Below are 12,882 nucleotides of genomic sequence, written 5' to 3'. Positions count from 1 at the left end.
AAGCTTTCTTTATTATACTAGAGAAATTTGTCCAATGTGAACTTCATTTTAAAAAGGATAAAAAAAATGAATGACATTTCACTAAGAATTTTCGTATTTTCAATATAGCGTAGATAGATATAAATAGATATATAGTTAGTTTCGTCGAATTTGAATCCTCACGGGAGTTTATGACCACAAAAATTGTAAGTTCAATTTAATGAATGTGTCATTTGCCATGATCATACGTGCAACTTTTTGGACGGCAGATGCTAGTATACTAGTACTAGTTTTATTCTTATACTAGCATCCTTTCATCGACTTATTCCCACCTTATCTTTAAGAATTAAGATGCCTTTTGTGGTCCCACTTTCTTAATTTTCTAGGCAACCTTATTAGCTGCTGATCATTACAACACAAAACCTATTTTTTCTCTCTAGAGAAAAGAAAAGTTATATCTAGTGTTTGGTGGATGGGAATATTGCTGCATGTACGTAGTCGTCGGTGAGGATAAAGCTAGAGGCAGAGTGATAATTTTGAGCAGTAAATATTGGCGATAATATTTACACCATAGTAAAAGCATAATGAAAAAGATTGATAGAGTTAGCAAAAAGGAAGACATAAGTAACATGAATTATCTTGCTTTATTGCTTACTTAGCAGAAGAAAATGGATTTCATTATTGAAAACCGATAATCGGATTCGTTGCAGTATATTCGTGTTTAACACCACACCCCCTTATGATAAGTTTATACTCCCCTCCTTGCAATTAAGGTACAACCGATGACCGATATGAAAGCTGTTCACAACGAACTGGCTCCAAACACCAAACACATTCATGATTTCGTAAAGATTTGAAAAGACTTCAAATGACAAACTCTTGACCAAATTCCTCAAGACTGGCTTGCACAACCAGAAGAATGGCATGATAAAGTATGTGGTGTTATTTGATCGGCAAAAGGATGACTTTAAAAATATAAAATGTGTAACACTAGCAAAAATATAATGATTTTCCAAAGAGATCTTCATGCAGTTGATTCCTTCAGATAAGCTATTAGATCTGCGCGATCCTGTGGCTTCTTCAACCCAGGGAAAACCATCTTCGTCCCAGGAATATACTGTACAGAAAACACCTCAGATGATAAGCATAGTGCTGATGAAAAACAAATATCAACATAATCCTAGCACATTCAATTTGTTGCTAATGTCAATACCACATCAAAAGAATTACAGAACATCGACCATGCAAAGCAAGAAAATGATAAACACAAGAAATTTGCAATTAAACAGAGGATCAATTTACAGTCACTTCACACCAGAGCAATTGATTTTGACTACCTTTTTACCTGCAGAAACAAAAATTTCGCACCCTCATATATAGTTTTCCCACAGTACTTTATTTTTAAAATAAGACAGTCTCATTGACCCCCTGTCAACTCCACCAAATGGAATACCAGACATAGCAAAAAAATACACAACTAGACTCCATTCTGACCTCCCTCTTTTTACGTTCCTTAAATGCACATTATGACAAAAACTGATCACATACATCTATGGGTGCTTCAAGTCCTCAACTATGTAAACAACAAAACTTTAATCAAAAAAGAAACTATGTAAACAACAAAGTCGAAGGCGTTGAGTGTGAAAAGCTAAAGATGATCAAGGGGTAAAAGTTCACTCTAATTCCACACTATACAACCTCCATTTTTTATGGTCTTATTCCATCCTGAATTGGTCCAATTTTAACACCTTTAGCATCCATAGGAGACACTTAGCAATTGAGGGACTACCAAAAAAATGTTCTTCAATGTTTCTTAAGCCCATAGTTAGAAGCTGACTTGTAAGCATTTCGGGCCATCTTGAGGTGAAAAGCATTTCAAACTAGTGCAGAGCATTAATTACAAATTGGTACTCAAAATTTCTCGAGTCTACTGGTGCAAATATCTCTAATTCACTTCCAAGATTAGGATCTCAGGTTTTGGACATCAACTTTCTGCTGAAAGAGCATAAACCTCGGGACAATGCTGCTAGATAAAGATAAAATTTCCTGAATGCTCAAGCTCTCTACTTATCCCGTCATGTTCACACGTCTTAGCAATATCTTGATACCACCTCCCTTGCTCGAGTAGGAAATGACATTCAAAAACCTTAAACCTGACTAATCCAGCAAGTATTAGACATCTTTTTGGATATCATTGTGACATCTTGTTAGAACCGGGGGAAAAAATCCAAGTGCAGCACTGACAAACAGGGGCGGATTTAGGGGCGCGGAAGTGGGTTCCCCCTTCGGCGGAAAATTACACTATACATATAAGGCAACATCCGTTTTGTGCTTCAATATATTATATTTTGAATCCCCTTGTCACAGCCCAAAAGCATAGCTCAGTGATAAAACCTTTGTGAGGTTGCTGGTTTAATTCCTACTGGCCACAGTCCCTTTTAATTTTTTAACTTTTTTCTTTTTTGAACTCCCTTAGCGGAGATCCTGTCTCCGCCACTGCTGACAAACTGACTTCCAAGAATTTATGGTATCTAAACACTAAAAACCTAAGAACAAAGGGAAAAGCTTGCTTTGCCTGCTGAAGCTTTATTTCAATAAGTTGTGCTTCAGTATGCATGATCTCCATTTAAATCGTCTAGCAGCTTCACTCAGCAAAAGAGCCTTACTTTAACTAGATTAATGAAGTACCAACACCCGACCTGCAGAATGGTTTTTAAGATATTGAAGAGATGAAACAGAACAAAGAGGATCATTTTTTTAAGGGAACATGGTTCATTCGCTTGCTCATCAACTCTCAGCTTCCCAGGAGTGACCGAGAGAAGCTGGGGATCCCCGATTACTACATGCCAGGAAGGTCTTCCTAAAAGCTTTACCCCCTTGGTTATTTGCGAGTTAAATACCAGGATGGGCTGCCCCATTCGATTCCTCTTCCTCATTACGTTCACCTATTTTGCTGGATCTTTCCATTCTGGACCTCCTTCATTCATTTCAACTGACGCAGTCTAGAGACTCGAATCTTATAACAAACTACAACAACAACAACAACCTAGTAAAATCCCACAAGTGGGGTCTGGGGAGGATAGAGTATACGCAGATCTTACCCATACCCCGGAGGGATAGAAAGGTTATTTCCGAGAGACCCTCAACTCAAGAAGACGAAAATGCCATCACAAACTAACGAACAAGAATTACGAGGCTAAGTAAAATCTAACAGCTGCTTCAGAGATGAGGAATATCTTTTATTTTAATGGCCAAGATGTTTTGTAACGTATTAAACCCTTAAAAGTTATCCATGGCCAGAAAGAACCCCACAAGGCGTTCGTTCTTGATCACCAATGCCTCCGCAATAAAATATTCAAATAGAAGACTCAATATAACGGGGCTGCCAAATCACAACGGGACTTGACTTGAGAAACAATCCAAATGATCAGTGACTAGATGTGTGAGACTCATAACAGTTGGACCTTAACTGGCATATCATTTTTTGCACGGTAAGGAAAAAAGCACAGAAAAAAGAGCTAATGTTGGTCAGACAAATTGGGATAATAGATATAATTATACAGACAACTGAAATCCACCAAAACTATCTTTAAGTAGGACGGAAAAGCACACAGAATGACAGAACACAAAACACACATGTGAGAAAACATACAGGTAAGAACACATATGTGAAGCACTAAAACCTCTCACCACACCACTAAACAAAAGTCATACACAAACAAAGATGACCCTCACCTTCTTAGGATTGAGCAAGTACTCATATAACGTATTCTCTCCCCAGATCACAGCCATGTTCTTGTTTGCAGCAGAGTAAGAGTAACCTGGAGTTGTACCAGATTGTCTTCCAAAGAGACCGTTCAAGTTGGGTCCTGGAAAAAGTTGGACATGTTAGAAAATTAGAACATGCGGAAAGCAGAATAATCGCTGCCCCTTCTGCAAAATTATATGCAGGAGGGGGGAAATGCATAAAGTAAATTGTGTGCTCAAGTATCAACCATTTGATAGAGTACAGCAGAATCGAAGAAGGCAATGAGGATGAAAATCGAAAATCACTATAACAAGCTTAACAGATCCACACAAATATTGATTGCTATGCCCCATGAAATACCTCAACTATCATACATGCACAATCCGAGCACTTGAAGACAATTCCATAATGGTGCACACCTGAGGATGAATGAATATCTTGCTAGCACGGCTAAAATTAAGTTAAAAGGGCGAACTATTACAGAAGATATCCGCCGACACATGCCTATCCTCGTCCAACTCTTAAAAAGGAGTGAAAATAAAAGAGCAAGTTCCATATCTCAACACCACTATTTTATTTTCTTTCCCTTCCCATATTCCAAATCAAAAAAGAGGTAGACACGATATAAAATCATAAATTATAGATTCCTTAAACACAGTCTAGCACAATTTGGAAAATATAGCAGATATTTTCAATTGCTAATTCCCCTGAAATCTGCAGTTTAAAAATTTATAATATCCACGTTTATAAGGCAAAATCATGCACGTGCATCTCAAATAGTACACTGTGGCACCTTAATCCACCTTTGACTTCTAACAACTACAGATATACCATTTCATTATAATTAATGTAGCATATATCAACCGAAACTGTGCATCTTATGGACATATTAACACCAATAAAAAAAACTTAAAGATATATGTAAGACATAGCCTAAATTTGTTCATGGCTAATCTTGGAGTCAAAGTATTCAAACTTGGAGCCAAAGCATTCTTGCTTGGAGCCAAAGAATAAAAGTTTGTTTTGGCTCCAAGATTAGCCATGGACAAATATAGACTATGTCTTACAAATCTCCACCGATTTTACTCCACCTCCAGAAAAGCCTCCATGGACTTATGTCAAAATTAAATTGCCGTTGTTATTAACTTGCATTGTCTTTGTCACTGTCATTATAACGTTGTTTGGCAAAATTCCGCACTACCCGAGTTCCCGGTCCTAACAAGTTGGTATCAGTGAGGATTTAACCGAGTTAATTTCAATAGCCAATATGACTCTAAAAAAGATAACAAATTGGTACTGATGAGATTGAGGAAACTATATTTTTAACAACTGAAACTAGTTTCAGATATGATAATGAGTGGATTTTCAGATTTCGGTTGTTCGTGTCATATGTGTCCTAGCAAGGACTTGTTTTCTACATATGATTCAGTTGAAGGTGGAGTTGTCCAATTGGTTAACAATGCTACTTATAACGTTATTGGCAAAGGTACAATTTGGATTAGAATGCACAATGGTGTGGTGAGAACTCTCACCGAATTTAGATATGTTCCTGACTTCAAGAAAAATCTCATCTCTTTGGGCACAATAGAATCTCTTGGGTGCAAATTCACTGGTGAAGGTGGAATTCTGAAAAATTTTCAAGGTGCTCTTGTAATCATGAAAGCACGCAGATATGGTTCGTTGTATACTTTATTGGGATCTACTATTACATGCACTACTAAAGTTCCATTTGTCTGATTTTGACGGCATTTTTTTTAAACCCCTCCCAAATTAGGAGGATCTATAGTGTTTCCACCAGTGTTTTGGATAGCGTGCGGCGACAAATAGCGACGAGGGCCCGCTTCACTGAGGCGAGAGGCGCGCAGCGAAGCGCTCGCCTTTTTTATGTGAAGCGACAATTTATACAAAAACATAAAATATTATATACATATAACTAAAAACTAAATAACAATAATATATTAATAATAAGAAGAAAAACATAGCAAAAAAAAAGGCTACTGCCTCTGAAAAACAGCAAAGAAAGAAGAAGAAAAATGAAGAAACTAACAGCAAAGAAAGAAGAAGAAAAACAGAGCCAAAAAAAAGGCTACTGCCTCTGGAAATCAGCAAAGAAAGAAGAAGAAAAATGAAGAAACAAAGAAGAAAGAGCTGATCATTGAATGATTGAAGAAAGAAGAAAGAAGAAGAAAAAGAAAAAAAAAGAAGAAGTCGCTGCTCAAATAGAGGAAGAAGAAAGTAGAAGAAAAAAGGAGAAGAAGAAGAAAAGAAAAGAAAGTAACATACGTGGTGATGATGGCTGATGATGGAAGAAGAAGAAGAAGATCGAAGGTCGCTGAAGGAGAAGAAGAAGGTCGCTGCTCGTCGCTGAAGGAGAAAAGTGAAACCCAAGCCCTAATTTTGTGTTTTAATATTAATGCTGCCTTTTCTTCCGTTTTATTCAACAAGCGACGCCTCGCAGCGCCTCTCGCTACACATGCAGAGGCGCTCGCCTTTTCTTCCTCGCAACGCAACAGACCAAAATAGCGATGCTGTCTCGCCTCGCGTCGCTACACGCTATTAGCGCTGTAGCGCTCGCTATTTACAACACTGGTTTTCACACTTCCCCTCCACTGTGACTCGAACCCAGGACCTAACGGTCGTAGGTGGAATTGCTTTTACCAACTGAGCAAGCGTCACTTGTCATTTTGACGGCATTAAATTTTGACATAAGTCCATTGGGGCTTTTCTGGAGGTGTAGTAAAATAACTATATCATCCAATTTAGGCCAAGGTGAAGATTCGTAAGACATAGCCTAAATTTGTCCATAGCTAATCTTGGAGTCAAAACAAACTTGGAGTCACAGTTTTCAAACTTGGAACCAAAACATTCTTGCTTGAAACCAAAGAATAAAAGTATTAATTTTAATTCTTTTTTTTTTTACTTGGGGATCAAGAACTTTACCCTGTAAATATGGTCTTACTTTGATTGGAAACTCATTTTGAGTATTCTTGTAATAGAGAGTTTTGTTATATTCCATAAAGTTAGTGTTGGGAAACACTTTGAGTGAACCTCTTCTTTGTAAGAGATTGTAGCGAGGTTATTCTCTTGGGATATATTTGGGGATAATTAGAGTTTCATCCCTAATTATGTATACTCTTTTGTGTACCGGTTGTTATAGTGAAATTACTCCACTCTTGACCGAATTACGTTAAATTTTGTGCCTTCTTTATCTTCTTTAATTATTGTTATCATCAACTTGCATTGTCTTTGTTATTGTCATTATCACGTTTGGCTAAATTACGCACTACCCGGATTTCCAATCCTAACAATATACTTATCACCACCTCCTGAAATTAGTTCTACAAATGTAGTTAATATTCTAGAAGCAAATAAGGATACACATGGAGAACGGCACATCACACCAATAACATAGACACAGGGTTACCAATTCCAACAACGGATAGACTTTGAGTTTTACTCCATCGAAAACCTCATCCAAGGAACCTGGTGACAAGGAATATTCACTAATTGCATCCTCAGTTGCAGAAACTTAAAAAATTATTTAAAAAGTCTCCCATATGGCTTACTTTTCTGGTTTTCTCTCGTGAAGTTAACTCCTTTCCTCTTCTCCCCTCTCTCCCCCTCTCCTCCTACTACCTAAACCAGTTTAATCCTTAATGCTGCTACAGGTCAGGTCTGTGTGACTGGCTTTGGTGGGTACGAGGAGAGGTAGAGGGCGGCCAAAGAATTATTGGGGAGAAGTGATCAGGCAAGACATGGCGTGACTTCAGATTACCGAGGACATGGCCCTAGACAGGAAGTTGTGGAGGTCGATCATTAAGGTTGTAGGTTAGGAGGTAGTTGTGGATATTTCTACCGCGCACCAGAGTGAGGCTAGTCTGTTAGTATTTAGTCTTAGGCTGCTAGTGGTTAGTGTTGAGTTCTCACTACTCTTTCGTTTCTCTTAGTGTAGGGCTTTATCTACTGGTTATTGTTTTGCTTTCCATCTATTTCCTTGTTCTTGCGATGTTATTTTTTTCTATGATTTTTATTGATGGCTTATTGATGGTACTGATATATTACCTCTTTCCGTCTTCTTGAGCCGAGGGTCTTTTGGAAACAGCCTCTCTACCCCTCGGGGTAGGGGTAAAATCTGCGTACACATTATCAGTGTTTTAAAAGGCGTGGGCGTAAGGCGGGGCGTTTTACATATGCCTCAGCGGTGCGTAAGCCCCATAGGTATTTAATTTTTAATATTTTATAAAATAATATAATGACAGTTAATATTTATAAACAGGTAAAATTGCATAAAAATTGAAGAAAACTATATATATGTGTGCTCCATCCCCACAAAAAACTAATCAAACAATTTATTATACGTTACTTACAAGCACAAGTAATTTGAATCTAAAAGAATAAAGTTTTCTATATGGAGGAACAAAAAGGATGATTAACCTGCAATTTGAACTTTGGATTTGCTGCTATGAAGAAAAATGTAGTTCTCTTTGTATTTGTAAAAAAAATTAAATATTCGTTGCTTTTGGGAGATATTAGCAGACTAGCAGACAAGATAAAAAATTGGGAAAACCATGAATTAGAGCTTAAATCAATAAAAAAGGTCTTTACTTTTAAATTTAATACTTTTGAGTTCCTTTTTAAACCTTTTGAGTAATTACCAAACTGACTTTTAAAAATTTGGGTATTACATGAAGGACTAATTCAACAAATTTTGTTTTAATTTGAAAAAGTCTCTAGGGCTTACTCCTTACTAAAAAAATGCGCCCCGAACGCCCGGGCGTACGCCTCAAATTGCGGGGCGTACGCCTCTTGAGACTTTCGCCCCACACCATCGCCCTGGGGCGTTTTTGATACGCCTCGCCCCGGGGCTCGCACCAGAAACGCCTTTTAAAACAGAGCACATTACTCTCCCCATACCCCACTAGTAGGATTTCACTGGGTCGTTGTTGTTGTTGCTACATGTCAGGTCTCAATAACACTGCCGCGTTAGCAGTCGGTATAAATTCATGGAAAATCAAACCAACATACCCACCACCTCAAATTCCAAACCAAATAGTTAAATCCACAAGGAACGATGTTTCACATGTGAATCCACTTATAAAAGGGCAACCGTGCGATGAATAAGAAGCAGCAAATCAACTAAAGAGTAAAAGCTCCGTAGGAACTCAGCAAACAAAAATTCATGCAAAAAAAATGATAACAGAATACTCATAATATATAAAAGTAACGATCAAACAAGTCTATAATCAGTATGACACGTGAATCTACTACACAGAAAATTCAGATCCATGATGAATGATAAGCGGTGAACTAAAAAAAAGACCATAAACACCATAGAAACTCAGAAAATAATAATTCATGCAAAGAAACAGCAGAAAAAAACAGCGATACACTCAATCTTACTGTGTGTCTGTGTGTAAGAGAAAGATACCTTGTTTGTGACCAGCGCCTTTATCGACGGTGTGACACTGAGCGCACTTGGTTTTGAAGATTTTCTCTCCGGCTTTGGGATTACCTGCCGGTGCTTCCTCGAACGTTGCCATTTTTCCTGATTTCCAATAAGCAAAAGCAAATTGAGAAGTTTAGTTTTGAGGTTCGGGCGAAATAAAAAGGGAATTCTTCAAAGTGTGAGGGTTTTGAGGTTTCTAGAGCTTTCTGATTCAACGAATAGAGCCTTTTCGGGTTAGTGAAAATACAAAGTGGAACGTGTCTCGAGAGCGGTGGCACGCGTCTCTTTTAATTTACAAAATGACAAAACAACCCCTCGCTTGCGTTTGCTGATGAGTTAAGCTGAATTTTGTGTAACCAAAATTGGAGTGAGATGAATAATAACCAATAATAACATATGTATTTACTTTTAAGCTATTATTTTAAATATATTTAGTTTTTAGCCACTGCTTTAATAAACTTTTACCCACCCGGACGAAAATACCCTTCTGCTATATAGGATTTCGCTGATACATACGCTCCTTATTCACGATCAGCAGCAGCTCAAACTTACGTGCAAACTTACGTGCAGAGAATTGTTGTGATCGTCCAAAATTGCAGAAGCTTCTTTTCCAATTTCAAACTTTTTGTCTAAGTTCAGAATTTAACTTTCTCGTCCAAAATTCACCATAAAATTACAGTAAGTTCTAAAGTTTCAGATATCTCTATATGCTTTTGTGTGTTTGTGTGGATTTTTATTTCGTTACTGAAGAATAAGATGCTAGGAATTTGATTTTTTTTCTTTTTTTCTGTATTGATAACGTTAAGGACATCGCGTCCTTAACTCTGTGATTGTTTTGTAAATATTGAGGACATAATGTTAAGGATTTGGTGTCCTTAACATGACTGTTGTTCTAAAAATATTAAGGATAAAGTGTCCTTTGTTTTGCAACTTGTATTAATAGACGACAACAACAGGTAAACAATCAAAAAGAGTTTATTAGTCTGTTTTATAAACTTTAGGACATGGTGTCCTTAACTTGGATGTGTGCAATGAAAATGTTAAGGACATGGTGTCCTTAACTTTGATGTGTGCAGTGAAAATGTTAAGGACATGGTGTCCTTAACTTGGATGTGTGCAGTGAAAAAGTTAAGGATATGGTGTCCTTAACTTTGATGTGTGCATTATAAAAGTTAAGGACACGGTGTCCTTAACTTTGATGTGTGTAGTGAAAATGTTAAGGACATGGTGTCCTTAACTTTGATGTGTGCACTAAAAATGTTAAGGACATGGTGTCCTTAACTTAGATGTGTGTAGTAAAAAACTTAAGGACATGGTGTCCTTAACTTTGATGTGTGCATTGTAAAAGTTAAGGACATGGTGTCCTTAACTTTTGATGTGTGCAGTGAAAAAGTTAAGGACATCGTGTCCTTAACTTTGCTGTGTGCAGTGAAAAAGTTAAGGACATTGTGTCCTTAACTTTGCAGTGTGCAGTGAAAATGTTAAGGACATGGTGTCCTTAACTTTGATGTGTACAGTGAAAATGTTAAGGACGTGGTGTCCTTAAATTTGATGTGTGCAGTGAAAATGTTAAGGACATGGTGTCCTTAACTTTGATGTGTGCATTGGAAAAGTTAAGAACATGGTGTCCTTAACTTTGATATGTGCATTGTAAAAGTTAAGGACATGGTGTCCTTAACTTTAATGTGTGCAGTGAAAATGTTAAGGACAATAAACTAAAATTATCTTACAAATTCTTAGGACTATTTTTCTGAAATATCCTTAATAATTAAACTACAAAACTAAAATTCAGGACCTAAGTGGATGCATCTTTAATAGAAGAACAATAAACTAAAATTAGCTTACAAATTCTTAGGACTATTTTTCTGAAATGTCCTTAATATTTAAACTAAAAAACTAAAATTCAGGGCCTAATTGGATGCATCTTTAATAGAAGAACAATTAACTAAAATTAGCTTACAAATTCTTAGGACTATTTTTCTAAAATGTCCTTAATATTTAAACTAAAAAATTAAAATCCAGGACCTAATTAGATGCCTCTTTAATAGAAGCACAATTAACTAAACCTAGCTTACAAATTCTTAGGACTATTTTTTTGAAATATCCATAATATTTAAACTAAAAAACTAAAATTCAGGACCTAATTAGATGCGTCTTTAATAGAAGCATAATTAACTAAAATTAGCTTACAAATTCGCAGGACTATTTTTCTGAAATGTCCTTAATATTTAAACTAAAAAAATAAAATTCAGGACCTAATTAGATGCATCTTTAATAGAAGCACAGTTAACTAAAATTCCTAAACACAGTTAGCTTACAAATTCTTAGGACTATTTTTCTGAAATGTTCTTACATAATCAATATATTGATTGAACCACAAACACATTTCAATACCAGAAGGTTCTCACTAACTTTCTCACAAAAATCTGTACCTTATTCCTCAGCGAATCAAGTTATAATCATTATTTTGGACATTTCACACATAGTTGATGACAAATACAATATTGATCACGATTAGAGATATACAAAAAGAAAAATACATAAAAGCAAAATCGAAAACATACCAGTACGCTGGTTCGCTGCAGAGAAGATGACAAAGGAGAAGAGATTAAGTTGGACAAAGTATACGCAGAAAATTGTTGTGGGCTGGGCAGGAGCGATATTGAGGGAGTAAAATTTTGCTTATAAAATTTTGGCTCTGAACTTCAATCGAGAGAAGAGAGTTGCATACAGGAATAATATTGAGGGAGCGAAATTTTGCCTATGAAATTTTGGCTCTGAACTTAAATGAGAGAAGCGTATAAAGGAAGGGTTTGGGAATAAAAAAAATAGAAGAAAGAGTAAAAATATCTTTTCATATTAATTTTAATAGAGTAGTGGCTCTTTTTGCTCAACATTAGAATTGGTGGATAAAAAATAAACACCACCTTATTTAGTGGCTACCACACGCCATTTTTACAAAATTTGAAGTGATACTATAGTATAGAATACTTGAGCTTATATTATAAATATATTATATTATGGATGTTCATTTAGTACTGCGTTGTAAATAAGTTTCCTGAAAAAATTTATTCATAATGAGACTCTGCCGTAAATATGTTTATCTATTTAGTAATCTATTGAAAATAAGCCTCTTGAAGAAGTTTATAATTTTGGTATTCCGTTATAAATAAACATTACTCCGGTAGAAAATTATCTATATCTGGTACAATAGCAGCTTACAAACAACTTACAAGCAATTTACACAACAACTTGCATTAACAGCTTACAAGCAGCTTACACAACAGCTTGCATTAGCAGCTTACAAGCATCTTCCTTTCTTCTATAAATAGAGGAGTTTTCAGTTCATTATGTACGTAAGTTTGAAGTTTGAATAATATATCAGTTTCTCTCTATACTTGTCTTTACTTTACAGTCTTTCTTTTATAACAGGAATAATATTTTTGTACATTTTTAAAGATGTTGTACAGAAATACTTCCAAGGATAATTTTAAAAGAAATATAGGCATCTAAAAACCATACAAATAATGAAGGAAAAAAGAAACGAAAAATCAATAAAAATCATTTGAAACATTCACTCTATCAGCTAGAATAAAGAAACAGCAACACTCAAAATCAACTTTAGAATATGCATGTCGTGTATACACTGCATGCCATATGTATAGAATCATAAGTTTTTTCGGAAAATAAGGTGAAAAAATTATTTGCT

The 12,882-nt window shown here is 36.0% G+C and overlaps 1 protein-coding gene across 1 annotated transcript; it reads right to left on the bottom strand.

Moving 5' to 3' along the window:
* Nucleotides 1–604: 604 nt before the first annotated feature.
* Nucleotides 605–9,403, bottom strand: LOC107816090 (cytochrome c). The gene is made up of 3 exons (XM_016641762.1): nt 9,156–9,403; nt 3,715–3,848; nt 605–1,096 (listed from the first exon to the last, which is right to left on the bottom strand). The coding sequence occupies exons 1-3, from the start codon at nt 9,265–9,267 to the stop codon at nt 1,004–1,006; spliced, it is 339 nt and encodes a 112-aa protein (XP_016497248.1). The 5' UTR covers nt 9,268–9,403; the 3' UTR covers nt 605–1,003.
* Between the last annotated feature and the right edge of the window lie 3,479 nt (nt 9,404–12,882).

This window comes from Nicotiana tabacum, chromosome 19 (assembly GCF_000715075.1).
Source record: "Nicotiana tabacum cultivar K326 chromosome 19, ASM71507v2, whole genome shotgun sequence".
NCBI classification, from domain to species: domain Eukaryota; kingdom Viridiplantae; phylum Streptophyta; class Magnoliopsida; order Solanales; family Solanaceae; genus Nicotiana; species Nicotiana tabacum.
The sequence above is the reverse complement of the archived record's forward strand: the minus strand, read 5'-3'. Positions and strand labels throughout refer to the sequence as shown.